The 18,265-nt window shown below is 44.9% G+C and overlaps 2 protein-coding genes across 2 annotated transcripts in view; one reads left to right on the forward strand and one right to left on the reverse strand.

Moving 5' to 3' along the window:
• The window catches only part of LOC311364232 (visual system homeobox 2-like), a gene marked incomplete at both ends in the record, with an annotated part of 6,040 nt that extends 680 nt beyond the window's left edge, over positions 1-5,360 (forward strand). The window contains 4 exons of the mRNA XM_084484236.1: positions 1-31; positions 639-762; positions 3,796-3,976; positions 4,993-5,360. The exon at positions 1-31 is cut by the window's left edge and continues 60 nt beyond it. Coding sequence (XP_084340362.1) covers positions 1-31; positions 639-762; positions 3,796-3,976; positions 4,993-5,360 — 704 coding nt within the window. The remainder of the gene's footprint in view (positions 32-638; positions 763-3,795; positions 3,977-4,992) is intronic.
• Positions 5,361-9,329: 3,969 nt separating this feature from the next.
• Positions 9,330-18,226, reverse strand: abcd4 (ATP-binding cassette, sub-family D (ALD), member 4). The gene is made up of 19 exons (XM_084484143.1): positions 17,966-18,226; positions 17,602-17,720; positions 16,915-17,042; positions 16,051-16,190; positions 15,597-15,713; positions 14,926-15,051; positions 14,171-14,221; positions 13,865-13,959; positions 13,621-13,742; positions 13,194-13,285; positions 12,885-12,974; positions 12,248-12,453; positions 11,343-11,434; positions 11,205-11,241; positions 11,044-11,093; positions 10,889-10,941; positions 10,730-10,806; positions 10,286-10,401; positions 9,330-9,866 (listed from the first exon to the last, which is right to left on the reverse strand). Exons 1-19 carry the CDS (start codon positions 18,004-18,006, stop codon positions 9,759-9,761), a joined length of 1,860 nt encoding a protein of 619 aa, XP_084340269.1. The 5' UTR covers positions 18,007-18,226; the 3' UTR covers positions 9,330-9,758.
• Between the last annotated feature and the right edge of the window lie 39 nt (positions 18,227-18,265).

The following is an 18,265-nucleotide window of genomic DNA, read 5'->3' on the forward strand; positions in this document are numbered from 1 at the left end:
AGAACAAGAAGAGGAAAAAGAGACGTCACAGGTAGAACCGTAATAGATCTACTACAACTTAGAACCTGATGATGATATGAGTAGTAATAATAATAATAATAACAGTAATAATAGTATAGTAATAATAAAAATAAAAATAATAATTATAGTCTAGTACTTTTAGGTTAATTTGTAATTTGTATTGAAACCATTGACTTTTGGTTAAAATATATAATTAAAAAAGGGATTCACTGTATCTTCTGATATTATTATTACTATTTGTATTATTGTCAATATTATTATTATTATTATTATAAGCCTTTTATTATTAGTCTTTTGTCTGTATTATTATGAGATGCCTTACACTCCTGATACACAAAGACAACCTATTGTAAGGAGGTAATTCATTCTACAATGATTTTAAACGTACGATTTTAATAATCTTGATCTCTTGAAGGCCTAGCCTATATTAGTCCGTTGTCTTGATGTTAGGCTACTTCCTTTTACTGAACAGCAATAACGATGAATGGCGTTCTTCGTGAATCGTATTAGGCCCGAACATCAAACGGAAAATGTAACATTTGAATTTATTTATTTGTATAGCCTTTGTTATTTTTTTATACAAATAAAATAACGATTACCTTCCCAATCCTTGCCAGAACCATCTTCACGTCGTTCCAGCTGGAGGAGCTGGAGAAGGCTTTCAACGAAGCCCACTACCCTGACGTGTACGCCAGAGAAATGCTCTCCATGAAAACCGACCTGCCAGAAGACAGAATACAGGTGTGTGTGTGTGTGTGTGTGTGTGTGTGTGTGTGTGTGTGTGTGTGTGTGTGTGTGTGTGTGTGTGTGTGTGCGTGTCCATTCAGGGTGTGAAAAATACATTACATAATTCGCAATGATTTATTATTTAATTAGAATTCATTTTCTCTCCTTTTTTTTGATCTGAGAAAGACGTCTCGTTATTCAGTTGTATATGTCTGACACATTTTGTATGTCATCATTCTCTTAGACTAAATTAAAAATAACCTCTGTACATTTTACTGGTCAATATGTTACAAACATGCAATATGATGCATCCTGTTATAAGGAGAACCAAATCTAAAACGGTCACTTTCATTGGTTTAACCACAACATGAGGTTAAACAAACAGAAAGAGATTAGTGCATCTGTTTTAACTCGGTCCAGTTAAATCTTAGAAGGAACCATGAATACGTTCTGATTCAGGGGGTCAGGCTGCACCCCAGGAAAGGGAATTGTGACCTGCGTTAATTCATTTAAGATTTACTGTATAAAGAGTTTGTACTCAAATATTCACCTATTAACAACAAGTGTCACACCACACTCCTTTAACCAGTTTCTGATAACAGCATGAACCATGCAAAATTATTTATCAATTATCAGGGCCATTCTGTAATATTTAGCCGATTAATCCCAGTCCATATCTGCAATGAATATCAATTTAAATGTAGCTGTGGTGTGGACCGTAACGGGGCGATGAGGAGATGAGTTAGGCCGTAGAGGGGGGCCTGGTTCACCCCCGGAGAGGAGAGACACACAAAGAGAGGAGAGCCTTCTAGAATCCCGTTCAGATGGACAGGTGTCCAATCAGCGGTCAATTACAGCTTCCAACCCCCCCCCACCCCCCCCATCACCACCACCATCAACCCCGTGACAACCATCCACACCATCACCATCACCACCAACATGACCTTCATCATCATCATGGTCATAACCGACACCATCATCACCGACACAATCGTCATCACCATCACTCCCACGATCGCTCTCTCAACACCACCACCGCTTTCATTATCATCATCGCCATCACTATTTTTTATCACGAACACCACGTCCATTAATATTGTCACCCCCCACCACCAATGTCTTCATCACTAACATCACCACGAATATCATCACCACGAATATCATCATCACTATTAGCATGACCACCACTTCCACCATCATTATCCCCACCACCATCATTATCCCCACTAATAGCATCATCACCGTTTCCACTTCCATCACCACCACTACCTTTATTATATCATCACCACCACCACCATTATCGCCTCCAATATCATCATCCTCATTAGCATGAGCAACACTCCTATCATCACCACCATCATCATCATTACCCTCCCCTTCATCACGATCCATCATAACCCTCCTCTTCGCCGCTCCTTCTGCTCTCACATTAACCACTGCTTCGACCAAGCCGCAGATAATTAGTTAATTCAGGGGAAATTACCACTTTGTGGCCCCCGAGGGGCCGACAACAGACTTGAAATGAAACGATAACTACATAGAAATTAATTAGCACAGGTCAGCGGGCCCCGGCCGGCCTGCTCCAAGTGCTCTAATTTCCCATGATATTTGAACGCCTGTCGCCCATCGATCGCGGTTGGAAATTACCTTATTTTTCAATCAGCCCCGACTCACCCCAGGGCTCGTCTTCTAGATCACTGGCTCCTCACACACACACACACACACACAGGCAAACGCGCACATACACACACACACACACACACACTCAGATTCAAACACACACACACACACACACACGGGCAAACAAACACACAGACACACACATACACACACACAGACACTCACACACACACACACACATACACATAAATCACACAGACGCACAGATACAAACACACACACACACACACACACACCCAGATACACATGCACACACACATGCACAGATACCCACACACGCAGATACATACACACAAACAAATACGCGTGCACACACACACACACGTACGTATCCACACACACGTGCACAGATATCCACACACACAGATATGTGCACGCACAGACAGATACGCACACACAGATACGCACACACACGCCAACACACAACACAACACACACACACACACACACACACACACACACACACACACACACACAGTTACTGTTCAAATCATGATTGCTCATCTGAGGAGGATCTTTTATGGGAGTGAGGCTATCATCGTTCGATCTCACCGAACAGCTTTCAAGGCTTGGCGTTGGTGGTTTTTAATTCCCTGAGCCACACGCGCACACGCGCACACACACACACACACACACACACACACAGCCATTTTAGTGCACTCATTTTTCCTGGTCTTCCTCATTCATATTCATGAGCTCCAGCCCGGCATGTTGGAAATCAATTTTGGCACTTGAGGAGCGAGGAGGGAGGGGCAGTCACACACACACACACACACACACACACACACACACACACACACACACACACACACACACACACACACACACACACACACACACACACACACACACACGAATAGAAATAGGCTAATGGAAATATCATGGCTCTTGGTTATGATTTCCCATCCAACAAAAAGAAAAAAATCTTGGTTTTGCGTATTTTAGTGCTGCTTTGACGATCTTATCCTTTATCGTTGTGTCGATCTCAAGATCGACACAATTTCCTAATTTTGAAGAGGATTATCTTCAGCTTCACATTACCACTTAATGCCAAACGTATCAGACACTTTGGTCCAAGGCAATTGAAGCTACAGTGAATTCAGATACGAGTTCAGATACTGAATGGACTAGACGGTAGAGGGAAGACATCTTGGATGGATGACTACAGGTGCACTGGGACATGGGGAAACGAACCTAGACCCTTCTGCCATCGTCCGTCCCCCCCCCCCCCCCCCCCTCAAAATTCAAAGTGTCACAATACGGTTAACATGGGTGGCTTCGGATTTTCGGATTCGAACATCTAACCCTGGTAGTGTTACCATGCTCCACTGGGTCCTCATCAGCCAATCATGTCGTCCCCTCCTCCAGGTTTGGTTCCAGAACCGGCGCGCCAAGTGGAGGAAGCGGGAGAAGTGCTGGGGCCGCAGCAGCGTGATGGCCGAGTACGGCCTCTACGGCGCCATGGTGCGACACTCCATCCCGCTGCCCGAGTCCATCCTCAAGTCCGCCAAGGAAGGCGTCGTGGACTCCTGCGCCCCCTGGCTGCTCGGTAAGGCACTGCAGGCTTCAGGTTTAAAAACGGGTATAACCAAAGAAATAATAGAATTTAACTCGTAACAATGTAACAATGTAGGCCTAAATGTTTTGTATTGCAAGCTTCCACTTATTTGGGGTTAAGAGACAAGATGTTGGGACATATGACGCGTTGGCAGCATGTGTTATATTCATCGCAAGTAGGGTTCAAAAGAGAACAAAAACTAAATATTTACAAAATAATATTGTAAACTTCCACTAGTTCCACTAGTTAGTTTACTGCTGGCACTTTTTCTACGTCATAAAAAAACGAAAACTGAAAACTGTAGAAGTAGTGGTTGAAGTATAGGTGAAAAATAGTAAAAAATGTAAAAAAAAAAAAAATTGAATTTGGAATGTACTTTCATACTTAAACTAGAGCAACCGGGAATTCTGTGGCTCTTTTCAACCATTGTCATCAAAAATAAAAGTTGTTGCTGATTTACTAAATTAAATCTGGTTCATAGATTTCCCATTATCCGATGTAATTTGCACCTTTACTTCTTATGGAGTGGTGCATGTAAATCATGAGTAAATCAATGTTACATCTGAGGGTTTAGGAGCCAATCGCTGCTCATGTTAACAGCCAATACAAGCTTGACCCGGCCAATAAAAGGAGACGGTCGATCTGGGGATAATCCCACTTTATCAGGACAGATTAACTCAGATTTTCTCTTTTGACACTCGCAATTGATTCCATTAAATCAATGAAGTTACTCAAATTGAATGTTAGATTCTTGTTCCCCCTCAATAACGTCTTTACTTGCTTTGAACTTTGTGAAAGCCACAGGCTTTAATGTCAAACTGCAGTCTAATAGGCCTAAATAAACGAATAATTAAAAATCAATCACGAGAACAAGAAGCGCCATTATCATTATCACTTGCAACATCCAAAGATATGACGACCTTTTTAGATCTTGACTCAAAAATACATTATTTTAATTACTTTTTTTTTGTCTATATTGATATAATCTAACCCTTCCCTCACTCCAGGCATGCACAAGAAGTCGATGGAGACGCCGTGCCACACCTCCCCGGAGAAACCCAAGAGCACGCAGACGCCGCTGCAAGAAGCGGCGCCGGGGGAGCGAGGCATGGAGGCCGAGGACCAGGAGAGGCCGAGGAAGGACCGCGTGGCGCCGCCTCCCCCCGTCTCCGTCTCCATCTCCAAAGAGGAGCTCCGGGAGAACAGCATCGCGGCCCTGAGAGCCAAGGCCCAGGAGCACAGCGCCAAGATGCGGAGGTCCCCCGTGCCGTTCGCGTCGAGTCCCCCCGAGACCGAGAGGCCGAGCGGGCAGACGACGAAGGAAAGCCCCGAGGCGGAGGACAAACACACGGCAGAGAGCCAGTCGACGCACTGAAACACGCGTTTGGACGGGGGGGGTGGACGGGCCTTGTGACGGGCAAAGACATTCTCCTCCTCCTCCTCCCCACACTCCCTCTACAGCTACATAAATCGACTGGTGCATCATGCAGGGATGTTTTCCACAAGATGGCGGTTAGCTATTGAACTAAAAATCCTGTCCATGTGTCCAAGCTATAGTTTGACGATTTCCATTATGCTGAGTTAAAGTGTGTTGAAGGCAACATACTTAGGTTATGTTGAACTACATCGATCTCCACATGTCAGCAGTAGCACCATGATGATGTTCTCACTGAGGACTCACACTGCCATATCTCCAACCCCCACTGTGTATATACTGTATATTGTACATTTTGAAAATAGCGTTAATACAGTTGACATGGTTATAGGCCCATGTGTGATGAAAAATGACTTGTTTGTCTCTGTATTAGTGCAATTGTAGCTTAAATAAAATCTTCTAAATTGTTCTAATTCTTGATTTTTGTCATTTGTTTTTAAGAGTAGCTCAACAGGCTTTGTTGGTACTATACAACCGAACCAGTATCAGTTATTCTTAGAGACTGAGATAAATATTAATATTAATATGTCCAAGGATTTGATCGTCATAATTTGAAAACGGGACATCAATTGCACGTCCATTTAATCTGGAACATTGCATGCAAAGACCAATACAATCAACACAAAAGCACAGGTGCAGATATCTAGTCTCAGAACAAAACAGAGAACAACCAAAGCATTCCCCCAAATCAGAAGGCTATCCTTCTGACCGGGAATTCCAAAACAGTCAACTAAAATCCAGCAACTTCTGTTTGTACTTCTCAAAATCCAGCAACTTCACATTGTACTTCTCATGCCCATCTCTCCCCAAAGTGCCCGTGGTATTGCAGAATGCAGATGTCATGTCTATGGCTGCCAAAGAAGCCATTTGACTAAATGAAATGTGAACGCCCAGAGGACTATAGCTCTGTCAATCTTTATTGCCCTCTTTTCCGCTATAGAGAGGGAGAGACAATTCATAAACAAACATTTTTATTCATTTTACAACTGAACATCCTCACCTGCATATGCCTCATTAAGAGACTTAATCAAATGCATGCCTACTATTTAGTGGAACTGGCTGGATGGACATGTTTAAAGGATATTCTAGTATTGTCTTCCCACATTGACATCTGCCATGAGGGAAAACATAAACACATATTATGAGAGTATTGATTGCTGATTGTAGGCCTACATTGATTACATGTTTTTGTTTTGGTGTGTATGTACATGACTGTTGCTTAGATACCTTCTGATATCACAACAGGAAACCATATTGCCCTGATAGATCAACAAGCTCTCACTAGTGAAAGAGATTTTTTGAGGACAAGGGTAGGATGAGATTGACCTTATATATGGATTCCCAGCACAATCCCATGAAATTAGTTTTACTGAAACGGAGCAAAGCTGTTGTAATTAACATACACGTGGTAAATAACTGTAATTAATTCACCTTAATTAAACATCGGAGCAGCATGAGCTTGTGAATTACAGACACAGATATGACCTAAATACCCTACTTCAGCAAAACGGATTATGTTGTTATGGTGGGTTAGCCTTTTCAATTATGAATAAATGGCATTATTATTGACTTTGGTTTGATCTGGGGGCATGTATAACCTGTATATAATAATAAATATGGGTTTATGCATTATTCAGATTCAGTTCCTTCTTTATTTTTCCTTGGGGAATTCGCTTAGTAACAAATTGATTGAAAAAATAAATAATAATATGCTTTATAAAAAATATATAAAGCTGGCAATGGACGATTATAAATAAAACTATAAACTAAAGAAGCAAAGAAAATGTCTTCATACTTAATCAAAGCATACTTCTTGAAGCTCTAAATATGGATACAAAACTATTACCATGAATTAGCATGCAATTATGAAATTATGAATGTCCTTTGATCCGTCTGAGCAGGAAGACAACAACACCTTGAGTCCCTCGGGCTCTCATTCGGCTCTGAAAGTGAAGCGCGACAAGAAAGACGCTCAAAATCCACAAGTGACGACGACGAGGACGACTCGATAGTCTGGACATACACGGTTCACACAGAAACTCGGATACGGGCCCGCATTTATTCGTTCGTTAATGCTATTAGGGGGTTTATCTGGTGGCCCAGATAGCGCGGATCGCTACGACCACCGGACACATAGCTTAGCCCTCTCTAAAACCTAATTGGGTTTAATGTGCTTAACGTGGCTATAATTCGACGAGCAACATCTGCACACATTGGAGAGTGGCTTAATACGCTAGGTAAGTTATATGGGTCCCAGGGGCATGCGGGGCCCCCTGGCCTTTAGAACTGAACCCCCTCTCTTGTTTCACACAGAACTTCAATGTCAAAGGGTATCGATTAATCTGTGTATCATGGTTCTGATTAGTGCTTTGTTTTTGGTCAGTATATGTTAAATGTAATACATTCGTTTTTTGGCTCCTCACCAAATGCCTGTTGGCCGGAAACGTATTAGATAATTGTTTTTCTCGAAAGATACGTTATGTGTTATCAAGCAGATGTTTTGTACATCATTTCATGAACCTGAGCGACACCTGGTGCTAAAACAAGTCAATATATCTATTTTTCTACGGAGAACTACAACTTCTACCAGTTACAGTTTTTCTACCATCAGCACATGTTGTCCTGCCAACTAGTTGTTGACACTTTTTGAAGCCTGTCAATCTATGTCTCTGGGTTCATCTAAACGGGTGACAGAACGGATGGTTCATTAGTCTGTGTTCTCAGAGACAGGTGGCCCCCGCATTGCCCTGCGGACATCACAGGCCACCACGGGAAACGACCATGAGAACCACTTTATCTGCATCAGACAAACGGTGGTCAGAGAGGAGTAGTCTTGGTTATCGTGTGTGTGTGTGTGTGTGTGTGTGTGTGTGTGTGTGTGTGTGTGTGTGTGTGTGTGTATATATGTGTATATATACAGTATGTATGTGGGTGGGAAATCGCCTGGGGGTGTGTGTAGATTAGGATTACCTAAAAAAAAAAAAAGAACTACAAAAATAAAAAAGTACCAGCTGTGTCACGTTTCACACGCACATACACACACACCTGACCTTGTGCATCTCTATCCCACTCAGTCCCTGCCACATGCTCCATCTATTAGAAACGTGACATATTGCCCCCAGAGTGCACAGATTGGCCAGACAGTTGGGCTGGTGTGTGTGCGAGCCAATATTTCTGCTTCTCACACACACACACACACACACACACACACACACACACACACACACACACACACACACACACACACACACACACACACACACACACACACACACACACACACACACACACACACACACACACACACACACACAGAGCAGGCCCCAGGGGCCCACTTCAGGGGTCCGAGCTGGTTATCACAGAATAGTGGTTCTCCAGCGTTTTGGACCCGTGACCTCATTATTGGGTTAATAATTGCAACCCAGAATTCTTGTGCCCCCAACGACCGGCATCCACAACCCATCGTGTTAACCCCCTCGGCAGCACACCAAGTTTGGCTCGGATTAGTTTGCTGGTGGTTAGGAATCACGTTATTTGGGGGGTTATACACGGTTTTATTTAAGAAAACCCACCGTTAAATATTCTGAGCTTTCAGCAATCTCCCACGACCCCTTATTCATATCAGGCCAGCCCAAGTTTGGTGCGCATGGGACGGTTGGTGAGAGAGGAAGGCTGACGAGGAGTTTGGTTTCATCTGAAACCTCCAGACTCATACGAGGAAGCAGTGAATCCACGAGGAGCCACTCGTGTCCATTTTGAGGCCATGGTTCATGGAAAGCCAAGCTAATGTGTTGCATGCTTTTCAAGGTCATATTCTTACTATTATATATTTGATTAACCCATTTAGATGAAACTGATACAAGTTTTGAAATACTGTTTACCATTTATACTAGTAAAAGTTAGAAGGGAACAATTTCGCTTTTTTTATTTCAAAAAACGGAAAAAATCTATTGATCAGTGCAATGATTGTAGACATTTGATCATATTACATTTTGCTCTAATAATAGGCACAGAACAACATTAGACCTATCCAGTCTAAATTGGCATTTATATTTACAATAAATCATATTTTACAAAAGGTTAGCCAGCCCAACCTTGCTTTGTAAAACTCCCCCAAACATTTCCACATAACAACCACATAACCAACTGTAAACCTTATCACACTACTTTTAGTAAACGGGTAGCGAGTCAACTCCTCCACCATTCCATCACGCTCCACTTTGGCGACAAAAGGAACCCCCGCAGACGTGCGTCTTGCCTCTTCCTTCGGCGTTTATTGTTCATCCCTTACACACCTGGTGTTGAGGTGTGTTCAGGCGTGCACCACACAGAGGGGCCTCACAAGCCGGTGTCCTCGATGACATGGCCGTCAGCCCCCCCCTCCTCCCTCAGTGTGGTCAGCTCCCAGCGGCCTCCGCCACACAGCCTCAACGAGACGTCGTGGTACTGACAAAACACAACCACGACCGCGTAGCGATTAACCACGTGTGACGTGTTCCGGCATTGCAGTCACAACTCGTGACAGCGTACTTGGTGTGAGAAGCGTGCCTCTAGTGACCTCTTGTGATTGGATGAGGCTTGCCCACAACAGCTCTCTAAAAATACAAGCGTTTCTCATGTACAGCAATTTTAGCTCGAGTGCCTTTTCAAAGTAAAATACAGAATAAAGACTTCATTAAAGATAGGTATGACACATACATGTTGATAAATACAAAGACACCATGTTATATCTATACAGTAAACCATATTATATACAGAGGCACCATGATACATATCTACAGTATAACATGTATATACAGAATTTGAATAAATACAGATGTTACATCTACATGTGCATACAGGACCGTGACCGTGATGGGACCTACCTTCTCCAGGCTGCTGCGGTGGCCCAGGCTGATCAGGGTCATGCCCAGCTGTTTGCACAGCCGGTACAGCTGTCCCTCTGCCTCCTCTGTGAGTGCGCTGGTGGCCTCGTCCAACACTACCGCACAACACACACGCACAATCAGTTTGGTCCGTTTTGAACACACACACACTGAACTGCTGCTGCGGAAAAAGTCTTGACTGTGTTTTAGTCACGGCAACATCTACTGACAGAGTGTTTGATGTGACTTGTGACCCGAGTACGAGTCATATCAAACGTGCTGTCGGGTAAATGTTGCCCTGACTAAAAGTTGAGTTTAGTTTGTTTTTATTTGATTGGGACAGATACAGCTCATGTGGATTGTGCACAATCCTGCAGAAAAGCATCATAACATTTATAGCTTTAGCTAATTTCAGTCCAGACTTTTATTTTTGAAGGAGCCAACCTGCGTATTTGGGCTGCAGGTAGAAGAGGCGAGCGAAGCAGAGGCGCTGCATCTCGCCCGGCGACAGGACATCATACCTGCAGCAAAGAGAGCCATTGGAGAAGCTACACACACACACACACACACACACACGGTTGATCTATTTTTCTCTGCGTTTACCAGTTCCAGTCCACCTTCTCGTCCAGACCTCCGGTCCGCTTCAGCAGGCTGGACTATGAGGCAGGAGACAGAGGTGAAGGTTAGCTCAGGACGGACTAAACCTCCAGCTCAATAAGCTCCAATAGGACACAGCGTATTGTGTTCCGCTCCCTTACCACCCCCGCCAGTTCCAGAAACTGGATAATTCTTTCATCGTCCACCGACCCTGAATGAATAAAGACAAACACCAATTAAACACCAATTTCTCAATATTCTTATTCGTCACATATGTCCGTTTTCTATTCAACAGAATTTTTTCAAGCCTTCGAGATCATACCTGATGCAGGGTAAATATCCTTCAAGGGGTAGATCACCTGTTTTAAACAAAGGTTTAGAATAATGATGATTAAGACCACCATTAGGAGCCATTCACGACGGACCTCATCGTGGACCAGAACAACGTGTGGAGGTCTACCTGCTCACGCAGTGTCCCGTCGGTGAGGTACGGCTTCTGGGGCAGGAACAGAATCCCCCTGGGCCCGAAGCACGTGGTCATCTGGACAAAACCTGAAGAACATAAATAATACTCAAGTCACATGGATCACAGCAGTGTCACGTTGGTATTTCATTATTCAGGACAACTTACACTTCTAAACTCAACTTAAAAAAACTTAAGGTAAACGTCTTTCTTGCTACGTTTAATAATAGACAGTGAAGGAGGTTCACCTGTAGGATATTTTGTTATCATGTATTTTGTACATGATGACGCACATTACAAAGACGACCAGGTGTCCCCAAATGAGTGACGTTTGGCCACTTTCTGGTGGGAGCTCAGCATCACTGGTACGCAGACAAACACGTGATCTGCCCTTGGCCCTTGGACGTAGACTTAATGAGAGAGGCCCAGAGATTCATGGCACACAGAGAGAGGCTCTCACTACCCCCCTTTCCACAGAGGCATCCTCAGAGCCCAAACACAGGGGTCGGTCGTAACATCCTGCTCCTTTGATGAATCAGGGCGCGGTAAGTAGACCAAACGAGTGAGACAACCCTGATCCCTGTGCACAGGAACATCAAAGTATGGCACCCATAACAAGCTATGAGCGACACCCTTGTTTGTCCTTTTCGATGAGTCCTCTATAAAAAAAAAGGGGTCTTGCATTTTTATGCTTTATTATAGAGATGAGATAATGAGGAAGGTATGGGAGATAGAGGGGAGGGCCTGCAGCAAAGGACCACGGGCAGGATCCAAACCCGGGTCGCTGCGTTCAGGACCGAGCCTGTGCATGGTACGCGCGCTCTCTACCCCGCGGTGAGCCGCCGGGGCGCCCCCCCTGAAAAGGGGGCATTTTGACCGACCCACTGCTGCGTCCACCTCACCGCTGTCTGCCTCCCAGAGGCGGTTGAGCACGCGGAGCAGCGAGGTCTTGCCGGTGCCCGTGTTCCCCACCACCAGCAGGTGGCGCCCCTGGCTGATCTTCAGGCTGAGCTCCTCCACCAGGAGCTCGTCAGAGTCGGGGGAGCGGTAGGACAGGCGGTCCAGGACGAAGGCCGTGTCGGCCGGCCCGGCGTGGACGTTGAAGTCACTGGCGGGAGGGAGAGGGAGAGAGGAGGGGAGGGCGAGGGGAGGGAGAGAGAGGGAAAGGGAGAAGAGAGGGGGAAGGAGGGGAGATTGGAGAGAGAGAGATAGATGGGAGATGGGTGGTAGAGAGAGGGGGAAAGAGGGAGAGGGGGGAAGAAAGAGAGGGAGAGGGGCAGAGCAAAAGAGAGAGAGGGGAGAGGGGGAGGGGTGAGAAAGAGGAAGAGATGGGGGCGGGGGGATGAGAGAGAGATGTGACATCCTGCGACAAGAAGATAACAACATCATTTTTTATTTGAACTTGACTTTATCAGGGTAATCCCCCCTTGGTTGTGAGCCTCTTTCCTGAGATACCTGAGAAATTAGGACACATTTTACAATTTCCTCTCATTGTTTATTACATAATTGGTGCTCTTTCACAGTATCCTCATGCCCTACCTGTCAAAGTCGTAGTTGTCCCCCGAGGCTGGGTCGTAATCACACTGTCTCCGCAAGATGTCCGCCATCGCCTCCCTCAGCTCCCCGATCCTGACACACACACACACACACACACACACACACACACACACACACACACACACACACACACACACACACACACACACACACACACACACACACACACACACACACACGTTACACTTTCTAAACTCACAAACAGAATTCTTTTTGTTGAAGTCCTCTCTACAAAAACACACACACACACACACGGCGAGGAGTATGCAGTATATTAGTATATTATGTTACCTGTGGGTGTACCCAGCCACGTCTGACAGAGTAGTGGACAGGTCTATCAGCTGGGAGAAGCCATTGATCAGGTAGATGCACACAAAGGCATTCTGAACAGGGAAGAGAAACGCAACTCAGTGACCAGGTCCAACAGAGAGGTAGAGAGACAGAAAACAGGTCACAAAGAAGAGTGACATAACTTGGAGGGAGGATAACGTTTAATAACGAGTAATTGACAGTCATTAGAGAAAGAGAGATCTTGCCATCTTTTACTTTTTTACATACATTTTAGGAAACAGTGGTCTTTGATGCCACCTAGTGGTTGTTCAAAAATAATGACGATTTTTCCTCATCATAGTGTTATCTACTAGTACTACGACTACTGCACAATGATATGAACGGAGATGACTAAAACCCAGCGACCGAGAGGCTGTTAGAGACCCACCCTGCTGATGAGAGCACTCAGCTCCCCGGGGCTGAGGTCGTCGTAGATCCCCGTGAAGATGGGAATGGCGATGATGATGTAGCTGAGGAAGCCGCCCAGGTAGTCAAAGGTGTTCACCCCGACTGAATCAGAGAGGGACGTTCGCAGACCGTGTTAGCGGTTAGCGCCACACTAGTGGCTGGCTGACCCAATGTGTACCTACGGGCGTGGACGTGCTACGTGGCAGAAAGGTAACGGTGCTTACTGTACAGCCAGAGCTCTTTGTTCATCAGCCTCCTCTGAGTCTGCAGTAGAGTCTGCAGCCTCCGGTCGGTCCTCATGTGTTCCACTTTACCGGCTCTGCATGCAAAGACGAGAAACGAATATGGAAATAGCTTGGGGGGATTATTGTGGGTACTACTGGTGGGTAGGACTCTGTTTATTGGCTTTGTCGCTGTTTATGTGGAGAGACAGCGCGTGCGAGTGCATCCGAGCAGCCCTGGGTGTCTGTGTGGAGTCAAACAGGAGACACTATTGTAAGCCCACACAGAGCACACGGGATGTTTCTAACCTGTAGAAGGCGGCAGACTCTGCGTTGACTCTGATCTGCATGTGCTTGAACCTGCAGACACGAACACAAACCAACGGGAGATTTTACGTCTTTAATAAAAAACTATAGAGTTAAAGAGGCGAGATAAGTGGTGTCATTTTCTTTCACTGGTCGCTCGTCATATACAACCCTTGCGATGATGTTCAATATTAAACGTGTGAGAAAATCTGTCTGACAGATCAGCTGACACAAATCCTGTGATGAACAAACGCATAATGCTGACACAAATTTGAACTTCCTATTCTCCGGTTTCCATGACAAAGAACTTTAGAAGGCTGTTACACACAGGGGTTGTAACACTGTATGTAAATGTTAAGAAGCAAGAACATCCATTTACTTTTTTTTAGGGTTATCTATTTACATATACTCTACTAGGAAGGCCACGAGTTCCATTGTTCATGAAAGCTGGCCCGAGACAATATTGAAATATAATAAGCCTGCAACTAGCGATTATTCTCATAGTTGACTGAAAAGCAAATAACATAACTAGTTACCAGTCTTAAGTGATGTCTTAAACGTGCTAGCTTTATCCGACGATTCCTTTAATAATGATCCGTGAACCAGATATTTATATTGAACTGCAAAATTTAGCAGCAAATGTTTGTTATTTGCACTTGATGAACGACCTCATCGATTAATCCATTCTAAAAAGGAGGATTTTATTAGTTTTCCGTCAATCGAAGAGTCGATTACTCGTTGAAATGTGATGAACGTACCTGAAGTCGCCCTCTAGTTTCTCCTGCTGGAAGAGCGTGTTGACGATGGGGCCCATGAGCATTTTGTTGGAGATGGTCCCCACCACAAAGTAGCCAAAGATACTCACTGGACCCATCCAGCCAGTACTAGAGGAGCGTAGAAAACAGATTCCGTTCACACAAACAAATACACTGAAATCAGCGAAAGATTTATTTCTCTCAATCTGAAGATTACACATCTGTACTGCTTTGTTTGAGGTGTATCATGGGCGATTTGTGTTTATTTTGGGTGGTTTTAAACATTCGTCACTTGACCATATATGGTCACCACAGAAGTTTCGCCACTCTAAGTACACAAATGCATGCCTTTCATCCACTCATTTCCTGTCTCTTGCTACTGTCAACAATCACAAACACAGTCCGTTAATGGAGGCATTGGCTCCGTCATCAATTCAGTTTAGTATAAACCAAGCCTGCTGTTGCACTAGATTCACAGTCTTGGAAGTAAGAGCTTATTCACATTTAATAATATGTCTAACGGATGTTTGATATCTGAAAAGACGATTTGGATCATTCTCATACAGGAGCTGTGATCGAAAGTCCCAACACACAACTGGAATGGATACCACTAAGAGTGTCTGTATTGCCAGTGCGGTACAGTTGCTAGGCAACAGCGCTGCGCCGTGCATCACCTGTGATAGCACTGGTAGGTGTAGTACGCCAGCGTGAAGGGGGAGACGATGAGTCGACTGGCCATGTTGCTCATCTGCTTGCACAGCCTCTCTGTGTCTTGACTGATTCGCTGGTCTCTGGAGAGGCAAAAACCAAGGGAGAAAACTACAAATCACTGGACGAAGGACTAATGACCAATCAGGGGGGGGGGGGACAGATTCTGTACCTCTGTGACGTCCCCCAGTGGGGTCAGACAGTACACCGAGCTCACCATGATTACTGACGTTGATTGGGTTCAAACACGACGCCTTCTGCTGACCATCTGCTGACAGCCCCCCACTACTGGCTACCCTTCTCCCTTTATTGATTTACGGGCGGCCTATTGTTGCTCAGATGACGTCGTCGAAACACCTAGAGCTGCAGGCAGACGCTAGTCCCTCCCACACAGGTCAAAGGTCACAAAGGGTCACTCACGGGTTGTCTATGTCCTCCCGGAGGACGTTGAGGGTGTAGTACACTCTGCCCCGGAAGTAGTCGGCGTGGAGGCTCTCGGTGAGCGCCTGCCGCCAGCCCACGTACATCTGGCTGCAGATGTACTGGTCCAGGCTCTTCAGCTGGTGAGGCAAAAGGTAATGGTCAATGGACTGCATTCATATAGCGCGTTTATCCAAACCGCTTTACAACATTGCCTGACATTCACCCATTCATGCACACATTCACACACCGATGGCGGATGTCAACCACGCAGGGGCGACAGCCAGTCCGTCGGGAGCAGTCAGGGTGAGGTGCCTTGCTCAGGGACACCTCGACACTCAGCTAGGAGGAGCCGGGGATCGAACCAGCAACCTTGTGGTTACCAGCCAACCCGCTCTACCTCCTGAGCCACATGCCGCCCCGGAGGCGGAGCCAAGAGGGAGACATAGACAGAAGACCACGGGGTTGGACCAACGGTGGATCATACCATGCCATACCGGGGTGATGCATGATTGTATGTTGTACAGGTTAGAGCCAAGTTTGTCATTGTCCGTATTTGTGTTTTGTGACGTTATGTTAAAACAGCATATCTTGTATTATAACACGATTTATATGGGTTTGTATAATATATTGGGTGTTTTGAGACCCAATAACCAATAACCCAATAAAATTGAGACCCTAACCCTGCCCCTTTTGTTTATTAACTGCTGATTGCATCTTAACATGTTTGGTGGGTGGATTTACATAGGAATAGTCAATGTGTGATTAGCTGAGATTAAACTGATTCCAATCAATAATGGGAGGTAGAGACAGCAGTCAGTTGAAGCAACCAAAACACCAAAAGATAACTGAGGAATGACATACCGTGGAGTTGAGCAGGATGAGCAGTATGGCCAGGGTGATCAGGTTGCGGAAGGCTGGGTAATCCTTGTCAGCCAACACCATGTAAAACTGGCTGGGAAGGATCCCCACCTGGTAAATGATCAGCTGCTCTGATACAGGAAGAAAGAACACATGAGTAAGCATTTTGTGAAACAAAGGGACACGTTTTACAAGTGAACTTGAAAAATGAGGTGGAACAGGTGGCGCCGTGCACAGAAAAGGGAACTAAAGGTCACCAGGAATAAAATCTTCTGTGAAATGACTGCGCTCGAAAAAGGGCAAAGACAAAGGGAAAAAAATTGAAGACAACCTGTACGAAGGTTGTACAGCACAATTAAAATACGTAAACGTACGGCCAATTTTTATATTCCATTTATCATCCAGTTGTTTTTAAAAAAACGTGTTAATACAGCAATATATGGTTTATAATGAGGCACTGTAAAGCTAAAGCAAGGCCACTTCATTTATATAGCACTTTTTATACACAAGTCAGACTCAAAGTGCTTGACATTGAAACATAGTCATAACATAGTCATACAATAAAACAACACTAGGTGTACACTTTAATTCATTCAGTTGTATGCCAAAGAAACACTCCATAGCTGAAATGTTAATATCTCCCAATAACGTTAAATTGTATATTGATCTGTCCCTGTTGGGTGGAGTTACCCGTCAAGGTGAGGACTAGCAGAGTTCCGAACATGAGGACGCTCTGGCTGGTCCAGGACGGAAACAGCACCTTGTGGATGCTGAGGAACCTCTGCACAAACCTCCAGTCGAGCTGTAGTCTGGGGGAGAAATCAGGACATCAGAGACAAGAGAGACGGAGACACGGACACGGAGACAGCCAGCCAGCCAGACAGACAGCCAGCCAGCCAGCCAGACAGACAGAAACACGCACACAGACAGACAGAGACACAAACAGACGCCGAGAGACAAGACACACACGCGTTGTCAGGTGACCTGGTGTAAATACCACGCATTGAAAGAAAAAAAGAGGGAGAGAAAAAACTCGAAATTAAATTCGCCTTACCTCTTTTTTTCTCGGACATTTTTTTTTGCAGAAGTCGGCATTTGCCACCGCGCATGTGAAGGTTTAAACTTTGAAACTTGAAAAAGAAAGTGCGCTAGTAAAACAGACCCGGAGAGGACTTCACGTATTGAGCTTCCTTATTTCGGATCATCGATAACAAATGCTGGGAAAACTGATTACGAAAATAAAACCCAGGTGAGATTATAAAGTGAGGTCGAAGTATGCAGTGCTGGATAACGACTACGAGCCGCGGTCACTGTGACATCGGCAGGTAAGCGACACAAGTAAACAAAACCCTCA

Source organism: Micromesistius poutassou, assembly GCF_964030765.1.
Source record: "Micromesistius poutassou genome assembly, chromosome: 19".
Taxonomy (NCBI): Eukaryota; Metazoa; Chordata; class Actinopteri; order Gadiformes; family Gadidae; genus Micromesistius; species Micromesistius poutassou.

Excerpts from the sequence above, each read along its gene's own strand:
- abcd4 (XM_084484143.1), bottom strand. The coding sequence starts at position 18,006 with ATGCCGACTTCTGCAAAAAAAAATGTCCGAGAAAAAAAGAG. Across the intron at positions 12,454-12,884 it reads GACAACTACGACTTTGACAG|TGACTTCAACGTCCACGCCG; the intron begins GTAGGGCATGAG and ends CCCTCCCGCCAG. Across the intron at positions 9,867-10,285 it reads ACCGCAGCAGCCTGGAGAAG|TACCACGACGTCTCGTTGAG; the intron begins GTAGGTCCCATC and ends GTGTTTTGTCAG.